Raw genomic sequence first — 15,146 nt, 5'->3', positions numbered from 1 at the left:
AGCCGGGCATGGTGGTGCATGCCTGTAGTCCCAGCTACTCGGGAGGCTGAGGCAGAAGGATTGCTTGAGCCCAGGAGTTTGAGGTTGCTGTGAGCTAGGGTGACGCCACGGCACTCACTCTAGCCCGGGCAAAAGGGTGAGACTCTGTCTCAAAAAAATAAATAAATAAATAAAAGATAGCTTGATGACGGGTGAGCACGAGCTTTAAATGAAAAGGGCTTTGTAAACAGTGCCAATGTCATGTGCATTTCAGACAGGCGTTTTAAGAAACATTCATTGTTCCTGTATAATGTGCCTGGCACTGGGCTGGGTGTGTCAGTCAGGATTCTGCTAGAAAAAGAGAACCAAGTTAAAAAATTAATCAGATTAAGAAATTTATTGCAAGGAATGGGTTTACACAGTTAGGGAGGCTAGGCAAGTCTGAAATTCATCAGGTAGGCCATCAGGAGGGGAACTCCCAGACAGAACCTGACGCTGTAATCCTCAGGTGCAATGTTTTCTTCCTCAGAAAAACCTTAGTTCTGCTCATGAGGCCTTTCAGCTGATAGAATCGGGCCCACACAGAGTACTGAAGATAATCTCCTTCAAGTCAACTGATTGTAGACGTTAGTGATGCCTACAAAAATACCTTCATACAACACCTAGATTAGTAACGGGGACTATAGCCTAGCCCAGTTAACTAAAACTGGCCATCACATCTAGCATTTAAAAATTTATAAAGAAGAACAACATATAGTTGCTGTCAGCAGGGAGCTTATAATTTAGTTGAAGCGTTGATACATCTTCGCCATGACAAAATGACTGGATTACAAGGTCCTTTATTACTTCTGTGGAGGTTGATACAGTTAAAGAACATTGTAATTCGAATCGTAGACCCAAGTTCGAGACTTCTATCTGCCTTTAATAGGTAAGGGACCTTTGGTAAGACACTCAGCTAATGTGAACCTCAGTTTCTTGACCTGAAAAATGAGAATGGCTAACCTGTTCCTCAGAAGGTTGTTAGGAGCACCCTGCTTGGTGGTGGTGGTGACCTTCATCATCGGGGTCGTTCCAGTCCCCACGAAACAGCCCAGCATAAAGTATTAGGCAACTTCATTTACTAGAGACCACGTTATGTTTAGTGTCTTCCTACGTGCTGCAGTGATTTTGGGGAAAAACCGACATTTTAGTCACATAGTTAGATGTTGCTAACTATTTCATATTTGTTGATGAACAATGCCCTTCTAGGTAGTAAAGTCATGTTCAGTGATAAATGCAAGTATTTATTTAGTTTTTGGAATTTAGACTTTATAGAAAACTTTTTGGTTTTTGGACATGATTAGCGACCGAAACAATTTAGGTAACCCCATGTCTGAGTTGGGGAGATTTCATTATATCTGTTGTATCTGGATGACAAAGGACTGGAACATAAAGTTTACACTGAATTTTAAAATAATTTCGTGTTCGATTCTCCAGAAGAAATTTGAAAACACATTGGTCATTTTTTGTGTTAAAGAAATGGGATTTGATAAAAATTTAATAGGATGCTTCTTTTATATTTGATTTACCCTTTGAGGGGGGAGAGAGGAGGAAGCATTAAGGTCAGTAATTTCTTTCATATTCATCTCAGGATCTGCATGGCCTGACAGCAATAAATGTGAACGGAAGGTTCGGGGTGTCTGTTTTGCTATGACATGTAAAGACCACCTCGGGACTTACGTCATTAGCATGGTTTTGAGTCATGAAACGTGCATTTAGTGACCACACCATTTGGTCACATTTGATTCTCTGCAATTAGATCCTGCTCGGTTCTGTAAGCTGGCCAACTTTAATTTCCTGGCCAGAGCTGACTATTGTTACCTTAGTAAGACCGTGTTTACCCTTTCTGTCTCCTGCACACTTTATTGCTGTGTGTAGAATTGATGTGTTCAAGTTGAAGACATTGCTAGTAGGACTTGCAGAGTTTTACTCACTAGCGTTCTTTCTCTTTCAGTCTAGTTTAATTGACCTCAAAGAACATGCATCTTCATTAGCCTCTGCAGGGCTGAAAAGGGACTCCAAGTTAAAATCTCTAGAAATAGCCATCGAACAAAAGAAAGAGGAATGTAGCAAATTGGAAGCACAGTTAAAAAAGGTAAGTGAAGTCTAAGAAAAAACATGCCCATTTTAAAATGAATTTATAAAACGGGAAAGGATGAGAAATTTTTACAAAGGAAACAAACCCCTTATCTTTTGCTGTCTGCTGATAAAAGAATTAATTAAACACTCTTAACTTACTGCTAAGAAGTCTGTGTCAAATCTGTCTGTGAACCAGAAAAATTGTCTTAGGTTTCCTGTCTAAAGAAAGCTTGAAAAATAGATGAAAATAGTAGCAGAAGTGAAAAGTATTATAAAAACCAGCCGTTACTCTCTGGGCAAATCTCAACTATCAAAAAAGATAAATAAAAATGTTTGCAACAAACAAAAGAATCCAGGGGCCCCATTATATGTTGGTAAACTTTTACTAGTTTCAAAAGTAGGTCAATTTTTGTATTAGAATTTTGAGAAAGTTTTCCTGACATCATTAAATTTCTAGAAGTTCACCAAAATAGTCAAGTCCCTGGCATATCCAAAAATGGCCTCAATGTCTAAGAAAGCTTGTTGTATACAGAAGGCTTTGGCAAAAGGCAGGATCTTTACATTGCGGCATTAACATGTTTTCTCTGACCTGGACATTTTTGTGGAGTGCATTTCCAGTCATGCATTGTTCCTTTGACTTTTTCCCTGTGTTGTTTGGTACGTCCGCACTCATTGTTCACATGAAACTCATAACATTATGAGTTTTAAGCATTTTGTTTCCCTTCGACAACTTACAAACGTATTTTAAAAAGATGATAAGAATATAAACAATCAATAAAGCATATAATGAAATTCAACTATATATAATTCGTAGCACACTGGAATGGGGATTTATTAGCTAAAGTTATGAAAATATATGACATGATGGTCAAGGATGTGAGGGGATCACATGTCTGTGGAGGAATTATTCTGGATATCTTAAAATTTAGTATACTGTTTGTATGATGCGGTATTTAACTGAAATGTGACTATATGTGCTCACTTTACAGGGACTTTTAGGAAATTGTCATGAGAAATTTTACATTAAGAAAGTCTACTTACTAATGCAGAAAACGATAAATATACAGGTCAAATAATAACAAAACAGCAAGAAAATCTCTATATAACGAAATCTATTTCCCAGTCCACTCAACATCTCACTTATTTCAAGCAATTTAGTTAAGCAGAAATCTTGAACAATAAATGAGAGAATTTAGAATTGCCCATTTGAGGGTGTTTACATGGGGATTGACGTGGCTATTTAACGATGGGGTGTGTGATACACATTCATGACTTATAAAAATGTGCTCTACAATGTTATCCGTGCCCATATATGTTAAGAAATAAACCTATGAAAGATAATTTTCATTTAATGAAACAATTTTGTGATCATAAGGCAGGCTCCAGGATAACTCTGTAAAAGAGAGAAATTCACTGGCTCCTTATGGTGATCATTTGTCCTGTCTTACCTCGGTTGCAGTGTGCTGGGTCTGGAATAAGGAGGAGTTCAGGTAGACCTGGGGAGGAGAGATGCCCTCCATTCACTCTGATGAGCTGTTATGGAGATCAGGGTACCCGTTTATTATTTCTGCAGATACATGAGCGACACCCTCCTTTTTAGTGTAAGTCATCTATGGAATTTGAAATCCTCTAGTAATTAAAAGGAAGAGGTTCACATGTTGGTGCTTATAGTTTCCACGTACATGACTTGACTAGTTTAATAAATCAACATCTGTGCAATTCAATATAGTTTCTTTCAACATAGCTGTGGTTTGCCCAAGAGATCACTTAGAGTGTGTGGTTTCCTTAGACTCTTAGGTAGACAGCATGTACTGAAATTCACAGACCAAATCCTGTAGACATTTTAGCATTATTCTTGACAGCATTTTAATAGTCCACCAGGTAACCAGAATTAAAGTAACAGATATAGTTGTCTTGCTGTAAGGGACTTATTTAATTTATGAAAAGATAACTTATTTCCGGGCATACATATAATCTTTGCTTATGCTATCTCCTAAACACATAGCACAGTGAGTTTAAATAAGGTAGTGATAATTTAAATATTTTTATGCCTAACCTGCAGATGCTGTTTTATTATGTTTGGCTCTCTGGCACTAACTGAATTCAAAAGTTTAAAGTATTTTTCAGTAGTCTTTAATTTCTGCTAATAAATAGTTTCATAAAAACCTCAAATGCCCATCACCTTAAAAAGAATTGAGATCTACATGAAATATTTGAAAATATAAGCCAACAGTATGTGAATATACATATAAACACATCATTTACTCATGGAAAAATAAGCAGCTATAAAAGCTTAAGGAGTGTCTGGGCCTCTTTTTAAATAAAAGGGTATGTGACTTGTGAATAAAATATAAAGGTTTACTAAATGAAAGCTGAAAACATAATAGTTTTATTATGTCATAAATACACCATGAATTCCCAATGGAATTTTGCTCAAGATTTGTGAGCGTCCAGGTATTTTTGACATAAAATCTACACAACATTGTGGAAGTGTTTAGTTGAACAGAAACCTTGTCTGCTAGTGACACTGAAATCCAAATGGTGATTTAAATTTATTTTTTGTCTTATTGACAGTGCTTGACATTGGCATAGTGAATTTTTTTACATAAAAATTTGTGGAGAACATTCACACACATAGTTACTTTTAACCCTTTACTATACTATGTTAATTTGAGACATTTTCAAATACCTTGTGATGAAACGTGGTTACAGGCAGAAAAGGAACTATCTCTTATGCATTCCATCCCACCCCTTAAAAACAATAGTCAAATGTTCATGTATGAGGAAATCCTTACTGATATCAGTGAGGCTGATAAAATGATACTAGCCAAATAAATAAGGCATAGTTGCTAATTGTGAGTGTGCTTTATGATTAAGTGCATTCATCAATCTTAAATAGATCCCAGGGGTTGAAGAGAACGTTATTATTGACGTGGGGATTATTTTGGCTTTCAAAAGGGTATTTGAGGTTCAAAATGTAGAGGTAAATGTACCCCGTGTGACCAGAAATCAATTGAGAAGCAACAGCAATTCAAAATGTCATGATTTATGCTCTTTAGTAATTTTTCCATTAATATCATGCTTGAGGAGGTTGTTTTTTTAAAGCATGATGAAAATCTTCATTTATGTCCCCTAAGTTGAAGGAACAAGAAATCCAGGCTCTCTCTTAAAAAGTGTATCTTTGCTTAAAGCAAAGGAGCAGTTTCTACAATATTTCACCTCTACACCTTGACGTCAATCCCCAGATTCATGGTATAGGTAGTTAAGAAATGTAACTTGGGAGGGCAATTTAAAATAATATTTTGTACATTTAATATACAAACATTTAAATCTTCTGCACGAAATAGACAGGAGAGCATTATAGATTCTAAAGTACTTGGAACATAATAGGATATTTTTAAAATTTATATTTTTTATTAATTATGAACTAACAGTAGAAACTGGTAATAGGCAATGGATAATACTGTATTTTGGTTCCTTTTAATCTTCCTACTGATTTAAAGTTTTTCTTCTCCTGTTTAAGTTAATCCAATAATGTCTTGCTTACTGATAGTTTGCTATTGCTAACCTGCTGTTTGCTAATCCATATTTTTCTGAAGTTAGACTGAATAGAAAATTCAGGCTTGTGTTAATATAAAAGAAGAGCTATAAATTCAATGATAAGATTTAATTAATCTTTTATTATTACCATCTTTGAAGTTCAGGTAATAAATTGCAGGCTAGGCCAAAAGTACTCCTTCTGATTCATTGCTGGAGACCAGCACTTCATGTATCATCAAAAGTGGACAGCTTTCTTTATTTCATGGGTTATTTAACTTGAGAAAGGGAAAGTAACACAAACCTTAAATTTCTTATTCCAGCTATTCTTTTTTAGGAGCCAAAGTCAACATTTGTATTTCCCTAGAGCTTCTCACTTTCACTGTGGAATGTTTAGAAACTGAAATTTCTCCTTTTTTAACGACCAGTTCGTCTGTGCGAATGCACTGGATTTGTTGAGCTAATGCTGTTTTTCTGGATCTTTCCTTCTTTCCCTGTCTGTGCTTCAATGCCTTCCCAACTTTGCAATGTAGCAAGCTGAGCAGTTGTTCAATCAGATGTACAACCCAGTAAGTCATTTCTGAAAGTTCCCGCTGTAACATATCAAAGCATGAGGATCCACTGATCACATGTCACGGTGTGCCATACTGAGGAGATTTCAAAAATATTTACGAGTCTCTTTCCATTTCCGTTCTGTCAAAAGAAATGATCTGTGCAGAGGCCACTGCCATTTCTTTTGAATGTGAAATTTAAAAATTAATAACTCAAGGAAATATTGCTAGCTCTGATATTACCTCCTTCTTAACTTTAGCTCTAAGGCTGTAGAACAGAAGGCAGCTGAAGATCTAGGCTTATAGAATTCTTCCTCAGACCCTGCAAACACAAACTTATCTATGCCAAAAGGGATAATAGCATTTTGCAAAATAATAAACAATTGAGTGTCTGTAGTATTCAAGTGATAAAAGTTAAAATAGGTTTAGATTTAAAAATAGGGCTATGGTCTTTGAGATTGGTAAATACCTAACATTATTGTGGGTTTTGTAAGAGTTAAAAACATGCCATTTGGCTGAGGACAAACCATAATACAGTTTCCTAATAACAGATAGTAACAATTCTGATTATAGCTTAACAGAATACAAAAAACAGGTAACTAGTAAAAATATTTATAAAACAGTCCAGATGCCACCACAATTTTTTTTATCCTAATGACATGTGTGCTTTATATGAAGCAGTTTGTTTCTTTAACTTACTAAAGAAGAAAGGCTGTTTTGTTTTGTCAACTCAAGTGGCTTTCTGGGAAAAATAGTTCATAAAGGTGGCTAGAATTTATCATTTGGCAGATATGATGTGCTATCATGCATTCTAATTCCCACTGTGGGAAAAAGGAATAGCATGGAGAAAGCAAACAATTCAGCCAACGTTTTATTTGTTAAGCCTCTGCTCCAGCATATATACAGCTTGATATGCAGGATGCTGTGTACTTACATAGATTCAACCTCCACCCTCCATTCATGGCAACAAATTTTATTTTAACAAACAGAATTCCTAAAGCTGGGTTGGAGCATCTTTGTTAACCTCTTTTTCCAAATAGGGATTTTAGGAGAGCAGCAAAAAAATAATCCACCCAACTTTCTTTGCCCTTAGCATTTGAATGGAAGTCTTAATAAACAGGCTCAAGGATGGAGAGGTAAAGACAGACAAGTAAGATTGGAATATCTTCAAGCTCAAAAACTCACCCTGGGAAAAGAAATGAATGTTTTCTTCAGATTGTTTTAAAAAAGTATAAAGTAATCCCACTGAAATTATTTCATACTAGTTAGGGACAGAAAGAAAACCTAAGTGTATGCAGGACAGATGAACAAAGCTTTTTTTCCTGCAGCAGCAAAATTATACCTGGACCGTGATAGGAGTTCACTATCCCTGTCAGGATAGGTAGGACCAAAGAAGTAGTCCCGTTAACTTTTAGACCATTTCCAGAAATATTGATGACGTGGCATCATGAATGTTTTCTTCACTTCACCCAGTGATGGGTCTTCAATACTCAAAGGCAAACTTTTCAGTCTTTTCAGTGACCAATTCAAAAGTCAATGACTGACTTTTCTCCTCAAGTTAATCAAGCAAACCCATTGGTTTGGCATCCTGGGAATATAGCCAAACTCTCATTATTTTAACTCCCCCTGTCTGCAGATATTCTCAGGGCCCAATTCTTTTTGGACTGATAGGGATGCAGCATGATGGATTTTCTACCCTTAATAGTCTTTTTTAAAAAATGACTATGTTTTTCTTAGTTATAAAAATAATATATGGTCACAATAGAGAATTTGCAAAAGTTTGGAAAGACATAGAAAAAAAAAATCACAGGGCATTTCACTGCACAGAGATAATCACTAGAAGGTTTATTTGTGTGGTTCCCCACCCAGACATCTTTCTGTTGTTGCTGGTCATTTCTCTCCTTTTCTCCTTCTCTTTTCATCTTTCTTTCCTCTCTCCTCCTCCTTTCTCTTTCTACTCCTTTCCTTCCCTCTCTCATTTGTTCTTTCTTCTCCTTCTCTTTCTTATCTAGCACTCTATTTCTTTTCACCAAACTTTGTCAAAGTATTTATTCAGTTTTATGTCCCATTTTTTTAACATCATTAGAATTTTCCCATATAATTCGCTCTTCTTCCAAAATACTATTCTAATGATTATATAGTATTCTTCTCTATTTACTCATTCCCCTAATGTTGGTCATTTCTTCCCTTATTTAATTTTTTGCTAGCTAAATAATGCTCTAAGTAACATCTTTCTATATTAATTTCCCCACATATTTTTTATAGAATAAATTCCTGGGCCAGTGATTTTTAAAAGACCCCAATAGTTCCTACTATATTGCATTTCAGAGAAATTTCATCTAAGCATACTTCTTGCAGCACTGATTAAAGGTGGCCTTTCTGCCACACTCTGGCCAACATCAAGAATTGTCATTTTACATAAATTTTGAAAAATGCTTAGGTGGAAATCTTTTTCCTTTTTAACTTTCCTTTCTTTAATTACTAGTGAAGTTGAGGTTTAGAAATACATTTATTTTCTTTGTATTTTTTCTTCTGTAAATTGTCATTTAAGCACTTGCTTTTGAGTTTACTGATTTTTTTTATTTGTTTGTATGTTATTTTGTGCTTTATATAGAATCAGATTGTGGCAGTTTTATTTAACTTAAATGTTTTTATATATAGAGAGAATTATTTTGAAGTTCTTGACCTGTGTTTTTCTTTAGGCTTTCTTCATTGGCTTTATTCTTTGAAGTATTCTCTGATTTCACTTACCTATATTTAAAATTTTTTAATGTTACTTTTTAAATCAGTTTAACCCCTTTATCTTTATTTTGATTCATGTTGAAAGGTAAGGTTCTACCTATATTTTTCTAAATTATCAACTAATTATTCTAGCACTATTTATCAAATAATTCTCTCTTTATCCACTGATCTTAATACTATTTTATTGTATACTAAGGATTGTATACTGTGGATGCATGGCTTAGTTTCTGAGTATCTGTTCAGTTTTATCAATGTTTCTTTTTGGGTCAAAAATTTAATTAATGTGGTTTTATAATATTTTTATACATCTAGTAATACAAATTCCACCTTAATTCTTTCTACTTTTTGTTTTGTCTTGTTTTGTTTTGATGTTTTTAGCTTTAATTTTCTGTCATTCCAAATGAATTTCAGGATCACCTTGTCAATTAAAAAACTCAATTGTTGGAGATTTTAATTTGAATTATATTCAACCTATGAAATATTTTTAGAATGATTGATGTGTTTCTAATATTATTGCTTCCCAATAATGAATATGATACAACTTTTATTTATTTCAGTGGTTTTTTTACAGTAAAGTTTTCACATTTTCCTATTATAGGCTGTGATATTTCTTTCTAAAGATAGTTTTAAGCATTTCTACATATATAATTTTTAGGTTGCTATTCTGAATGATATATTTTTCTTTTGTTTTCTAACTGGGTATTGGTACCTAGGAAATTTCTATTATTCTTGTATGTTTATTTTGAATATGGTCACTCTACAAATTTTTGGTGAATTATAACATATTTTTTTTTAAATAAGATAATTTTACAGTCGGTTCTATATCTGACAATCTATACTACATCAGAGTAAATATGGATTAAGCTTTGAAGTGCTCCTGCAAGGTTTTTTTTTTTTCCTAGAGTAGAAATAAACCTTTTACTTTTTGTCTCCTTTTACTTTAGTCATTCCATTGTACTAAGTGATACTCTGATGCCATTTCTTTGGAACCTAAAATGTTGTCTTTGTATCCTTATTATTTCTTATGATAATAACTTTTCTGCAGCTTAACTACCAGTCTCTACTGCTGGAGGAGTTTTGTCTTGTCATTGTAAATACCGTGCAGGCTATCTTCAGTTGGGTTCTTTTTCTTAGTTCTTAATTCTAAACAAATAATATGGTTTTCTCATCAGTCTCAAATACCTTGTTTGCTGTAGCCCCAGTATTATTGTGCCCAGAGATGGTATCAGGAGTCTTTTATAAATTTTAAATAAAACTTTAGACCACTTGGTCCCTCAATTTAGTGCTTTTGTTTAATATCCTCAATGATACAAGGCAAATGAATGATTTGGAGGCACTGGGGGCAACCTCACTATTGGCCAGAGCACATTTGAGACTCTTTTGATGTTCCCCACACAGATGAGTTCTCCCCTAGCTTGGTGGTTATCGGTTTGAAATCCCATCTCTTCTTAACACATCTTTTGCAGTGCTCACATTTTATGGAAGGGTTTACAAAAAACAGAAAAAAAACAAACCCATGAGCATCTTTCTACTCCTGAGGAGAAAAAAATCTTTTTGGGTTCAGTGAGGACTTTTGATTTATATGTTACAGCGTTATAGGACTGTGCAATCCCAGGAACATGAAGGGCTGAATTATAAATGCTTTCACAGTCATTGTTCAGATATAGCAGTTTCATTGGTAAGATTTTGTGAGCCTATTTCTGAAAATTATTTGATTCACTCTCAGACCAGTATCCCCAAAGACAGTGGAAAATTACAACTATTTAAGAGATAATTCAGGACATACACACAGCATGTGCAAACACATGTACACACACAAACGCACACCTTATCATTGATCCAGGATTTCAGTGTCTAAAAAAATGAAATAATAGTTGAAATAGCATTTAACATTTAAAGTTACATGTTTTGTTTGAGGACATCCAGATAATTACGTCAGTTCTCTATTTTGCTAATTTTAGAAAATTCCATAGTTAAAAATGATTGTATTAATTATTACATTTTTGTTTGAGTGGTCTTTAAAGTTATTAAGCATATAATTGGTTCTTTTTGTTTTGCATGTGTGTGACATAATAAAAATTATTTTGCATATTTGTTTATTTATACATATCCTATTTGTTCCATCTATGAAAAATTTTTCTTTTTGGTATGGTTGTTTTAATATGCAAGTTGTGAATATAGTTAGCTTAAATTATGAAAGAATAATTTCCTTTGAAACTAGGAAGTGTAAGAACTCAAGATACATTATTATTAGTTTCCAAATGTATTATTTAGGCTCAACTCTTATGCCTGATATTAATTCATTATATTTAAAATGAAATTTAAATGATCTAACATGTTGTATGTAGTTCCATAATCACCCTTAAAAACTTTGTTTTAAGAAGTAATATTTTGTTCATAATTTAGAATGATGAGAAGATTGGAACTTCTTTTAGAAGACTGAAATAAAATATAATGTTTAAAATAGTTTATATATGCTGTTCTGCTGTTAAGATATGAAAGGAATGTCAAAGCGCCGTCAGCAGACACTAAACCACCAAAGTGCCACAATCGAGAATCATAATTTTATAGTGCATAAATTTAGCGAATTATTGCTAAAACCCAGAAGCAACAGGAAAGAAAAGTTGTCAGATTCATTAGTTAACATTCTGCTTGTACTTTTGGTCATGACTAAGCATTTGTTTATTTTGAGGGAAATGATTTCTTATTAAAATTGTTAGGACCCATTTCAAAGGGAGAGTGTTACATAATATTATGGTTGAATATTCCCTGCCTTGTTTCCCAGCAGGTTTCTGGACCAAAGTTAATGCTTTCCTTTCTAGGCATCTGGAATGATGAACTAGCATTTTATTGAAAATAATCAATGACCAAAACCAACCTTTATAAGACTAAGCATGAATGAACTTGTGATATATGATTTTGATGCTTTTCAACCCCCCTACTTTGGCTTTAGCCACACTTTCTTCTTAATTTGGTTAAGAGATAGTACTAATCTGAAATTTTGCCTTATGTCCAGAAATAGTTCTAAATTCTTTCATTAAAATAACTACTAGGTATTGTCAAGTGCTGCTCATCCCAAGTCATGACCAGATTCCTCTTTGTGCTTGATCCAGCCTTTCAAAATCAGTTCACATCAAAATGCTGAGAGTTGCCCACATCAGTGAAGCTCCAAATTTTGTTTTGATTATTCCCATTTCTGGGGAAATTTCCTTACATATGGAAATACAGGAAACATAATTGGGAGTCCCTCAAAACTTACTGATCTAATATGTAACAAAGATAATTCTGAAATGTCCTTTTCCCAATTTTCTGTGTTTCTACAGGGGCTTGAGAGCTGCTGTAAACATTTCAAATAAGATTTTTAGACAGAGCCAAATAGCTGGCCAATAGCCTTTTTAGACAGAGCCAATAGCCTTTAAATGGACCTGTTTAAATTAGCAAAATTAAATCTCTACATTAAGAAAAGAATGCCTGTTGATATCCCTTTGGTTTTAATAACTGGTGGATGTCCTTGAAAGGTACAATGTTCTTGGCTATAGTAATGACATATAAAGTATGAAACCGTTAAAAGAAAATCCACATCAATCTTCATTTTTAAGAGTTAGATTCCCAAGTAATGAAGATGGGGGATGTAGTTGATGTGCCTGAAAAGAATAGACGAGGCAAGCACTTCCCTTGGTAGGAAGTGTGGTTGAGCTAATTTCAAACCAACAGATTCGTAAGGGCAGAGAATTACTGTGCATTTTCAATTTACATCTTGAATGGGTCAGAATGCCATGGTAGTAATTTGTTGTGATAATGATTCATTCAAATAAATCTATTATGTTTTTCTACAGTGTTGAAAGTATGTTAGGCCCAAATCTGTTATCCACTTTCGATCTCCACCAGGAGCAGCCAGTCCAGTTTAAAGAACTCATGTTATATTTGAAAAGGCAAGAGTATTTGCCTATTGCAAATAAAGTCCTTCCTCCACTCTCATGTTTAGAGGAGGCGCTGGCCTTATCATTTTGAAGGAAATATTGGCTTTATAAGCTCAATTTCCTCCGGTATTTTATTGAGTATAGTATCACCCTCATGTCTGTAGATCACAGTATAACACACTCTGTGCTCTACTGGTTAAAAATTTCAGCTCATCGTCTGAAAAGTTGTGATTCATGCTGAATAGAGCTGGTTCTCCATAATACCTTTCATAAATGCCATGGAGATGTTTGCCTCCAAGACCCAGGATGGGTTGGGGACTCAACAGCCTTCCCAACCATGTGAAACTCTCTTGTTCACTGTCTTTAACACGGGGCCTAGTCATGACCCAAGAAACAGCGGTACTCTTCTATCTCTATATGACTTTTTCTTAAAGCTTTCTATCGACTTAAAATTTTAAAAAATGATATCTATTTATACCTTTATTTAATAGCCTTTCCAAGAATTCTCGCACCAAGATTGAAGGGGGTTTGACATAAATTCTTTTGCCTGGAAATCAGTAGATACAGAGATATTTAGGTCACAGATATTCTTGAGCCTGTCTATTTGTATTAAAAGGAAGACCATTAACACCCACAAGTAGTATCTAACAGATACCAGGCCAGCCGTAAATTTGGCTATGGTCTTAATTTTAATAATGCGACCTAATTTCCACATCACATAAGGTCAATAGTGGTGCAGTCTAGATCCAGGCACGTCTTTTACCTACACTTTCTGAACCTCCAAACATCCCATGAGTCCTTTAACCACACTCACATATTAGGGTGAACTGATTACAAACCCATCTAAGTTCACCCAGTGTTGAAAACTGGCTTTAGATTATCCTCTTTTCTTTAAGGAACTCAAATAGGAAATATGCGCACATACCTATCATTAGCCAATTGTGTTTTCTCTGTAAACCTATCAGGGAGGTTTTTTAAGGAAGTATGTAGTATCTTGTTGATGAAGATTAAATAAACCTATTAACTTAGCTGTATAATGAGCCCCATTTCAGCGATGCATATGTAAAATCTTCTTAATAAAAACACAAATGAATAATGTCTTTCCTTTGTCATTTTGTAGGTTTTACTGTTCCTAGAGAGGCTAATTCTTCTGCCCATAGATGTAAGACGAAGGGCTAGATTTAGAATCTAGGTTTCACAACTAGTAATCCTGTATTCACTGAAAAAATAAGGACAATAATAATAGTAAGAATAAAAATAACTAATATAAACCACGGCAGCTAACTGCAAGGTCTTTGTGAACTTTTATAAACCAAAGTCAGGAAAGAAATTTTAACTCTAGTCAGAAACAAATAATCCAAAGATATTTATTCATTTGTTTTGAGTCTTTCTAGCTGCTCATTATACAATTCATTAATTATTTTATAAAGATTGTAATGGTATTGGCTGGATAGTTCAATAAATCTTATAAAAAGGTTTTTAGCTACTATAAAAACATGGTAATATAGTACAAGATTGGAAGAGAGGTTAACATGAAGCTTTTTTTCTTAGCTATTTAAAAACTACATTTCAGTGCTTTTTGTCAAAAAAGTAATGAGTTAATTCTTATTATCACAAATAGAAATAAGTGTATGGAGTAGTTACTTTCTTTTAAAATAGGATATCTGCTCTACACTTTTAATGTGGATATTAGGAAATTTATTCATTACCTCAGTTTAAAATAAAATTATTAGGTGAATAAACTCCTAAAAGTATATTAGCTCATGATTCTCCTTCAGATTAATTTAATTATACTGAAAAATCTCAATAATCTATTATAATGAAACCCGGAGTACATAATAAGCAAAAATAAATGTTTTCTAAGAAGTACTGGTAAAGGGAGTAAACCAATACCTGACAGTATGTTGAATTGTCATATATTTTTCCCAAGTCCTTTTGCATAGTTGAGTTTATTTCTTAAATAAGGAAATCTTAGATTTAAGAACACCAGAGCAAATTTTCCCTTTCATCCTCATGCTTAAATAATATGTTACAAGCAAAAATATTATTTTTAAAATGATTATTTTGTCATAAGTGAGAAATTTATTTTATTTATACTAATTTCTGAATTTTTTCTACTAAATCATTGCAAAGACTGTCTACTCTCTAACAGTAGTATTAGTATTAATTTTTCTAACCATGCATGATTCATTTGACCCCACAGTAGCTATAGCTTGCTTGCCTTGTTTTTTTCCCTGAAATTAAAAAAAGTGCATAAAAACATAGTAAACTTCTGCTCTACATAGCAAGACAGCAGAAC

At 33.9% G+C, this 15,146-nt stretch overlaps 1 protein-coding gene across 2 annotated transcripts in view; it reads left to right on the top strand.

The window, feature by feature from the left end:
• The window catches only part of ERC2 (ELKS/RAB6-interacting/CAST family member 2), an 894,383-nt gene that overhangs the window by 432,928 nt on the left and 446,309 nt on the right, over nucleotides 1-15,146 (top strand). The window contains exons 10-11 of one of the 2 annotated variants that reach the window (XM_012646788.1): nucleotides 1,973-2,113; nucleotides 6,168-6,203. In XM_012646788.1, coding sequence (XP_012502242.1) covers nucleotides 1,973-2,113; nucleotides 6,168-6,203 — 177 coding nt within the window. The remainder of the gene's footprint in view (nucleotides 1-1,972; nucleotides 2,114-6,167; nucleotides 6,204-15,146) is intronic. The other variant, XM_012646861.1, reaches the window with a different exon arrangement.

Source organism: Propithecus coquereli, unplaced genomic scaffold, assembly GCF_000956105.1.
Source record: "Propithecus coquereli isolate 6110/MARCELLA unplaced genomic scaffold, Pcoq_1.0 Scaffold1, whole genome shotgun sequence".
Lineage (NCBI taxonomy): Eukaryota > Metazoa > Chordata > Mammalia > Primates > Indriidae > Propithecus > Propithecus coquereli.
This window is presented reverse-complemented; position numbering and strand designations above follow the sequence as displayed.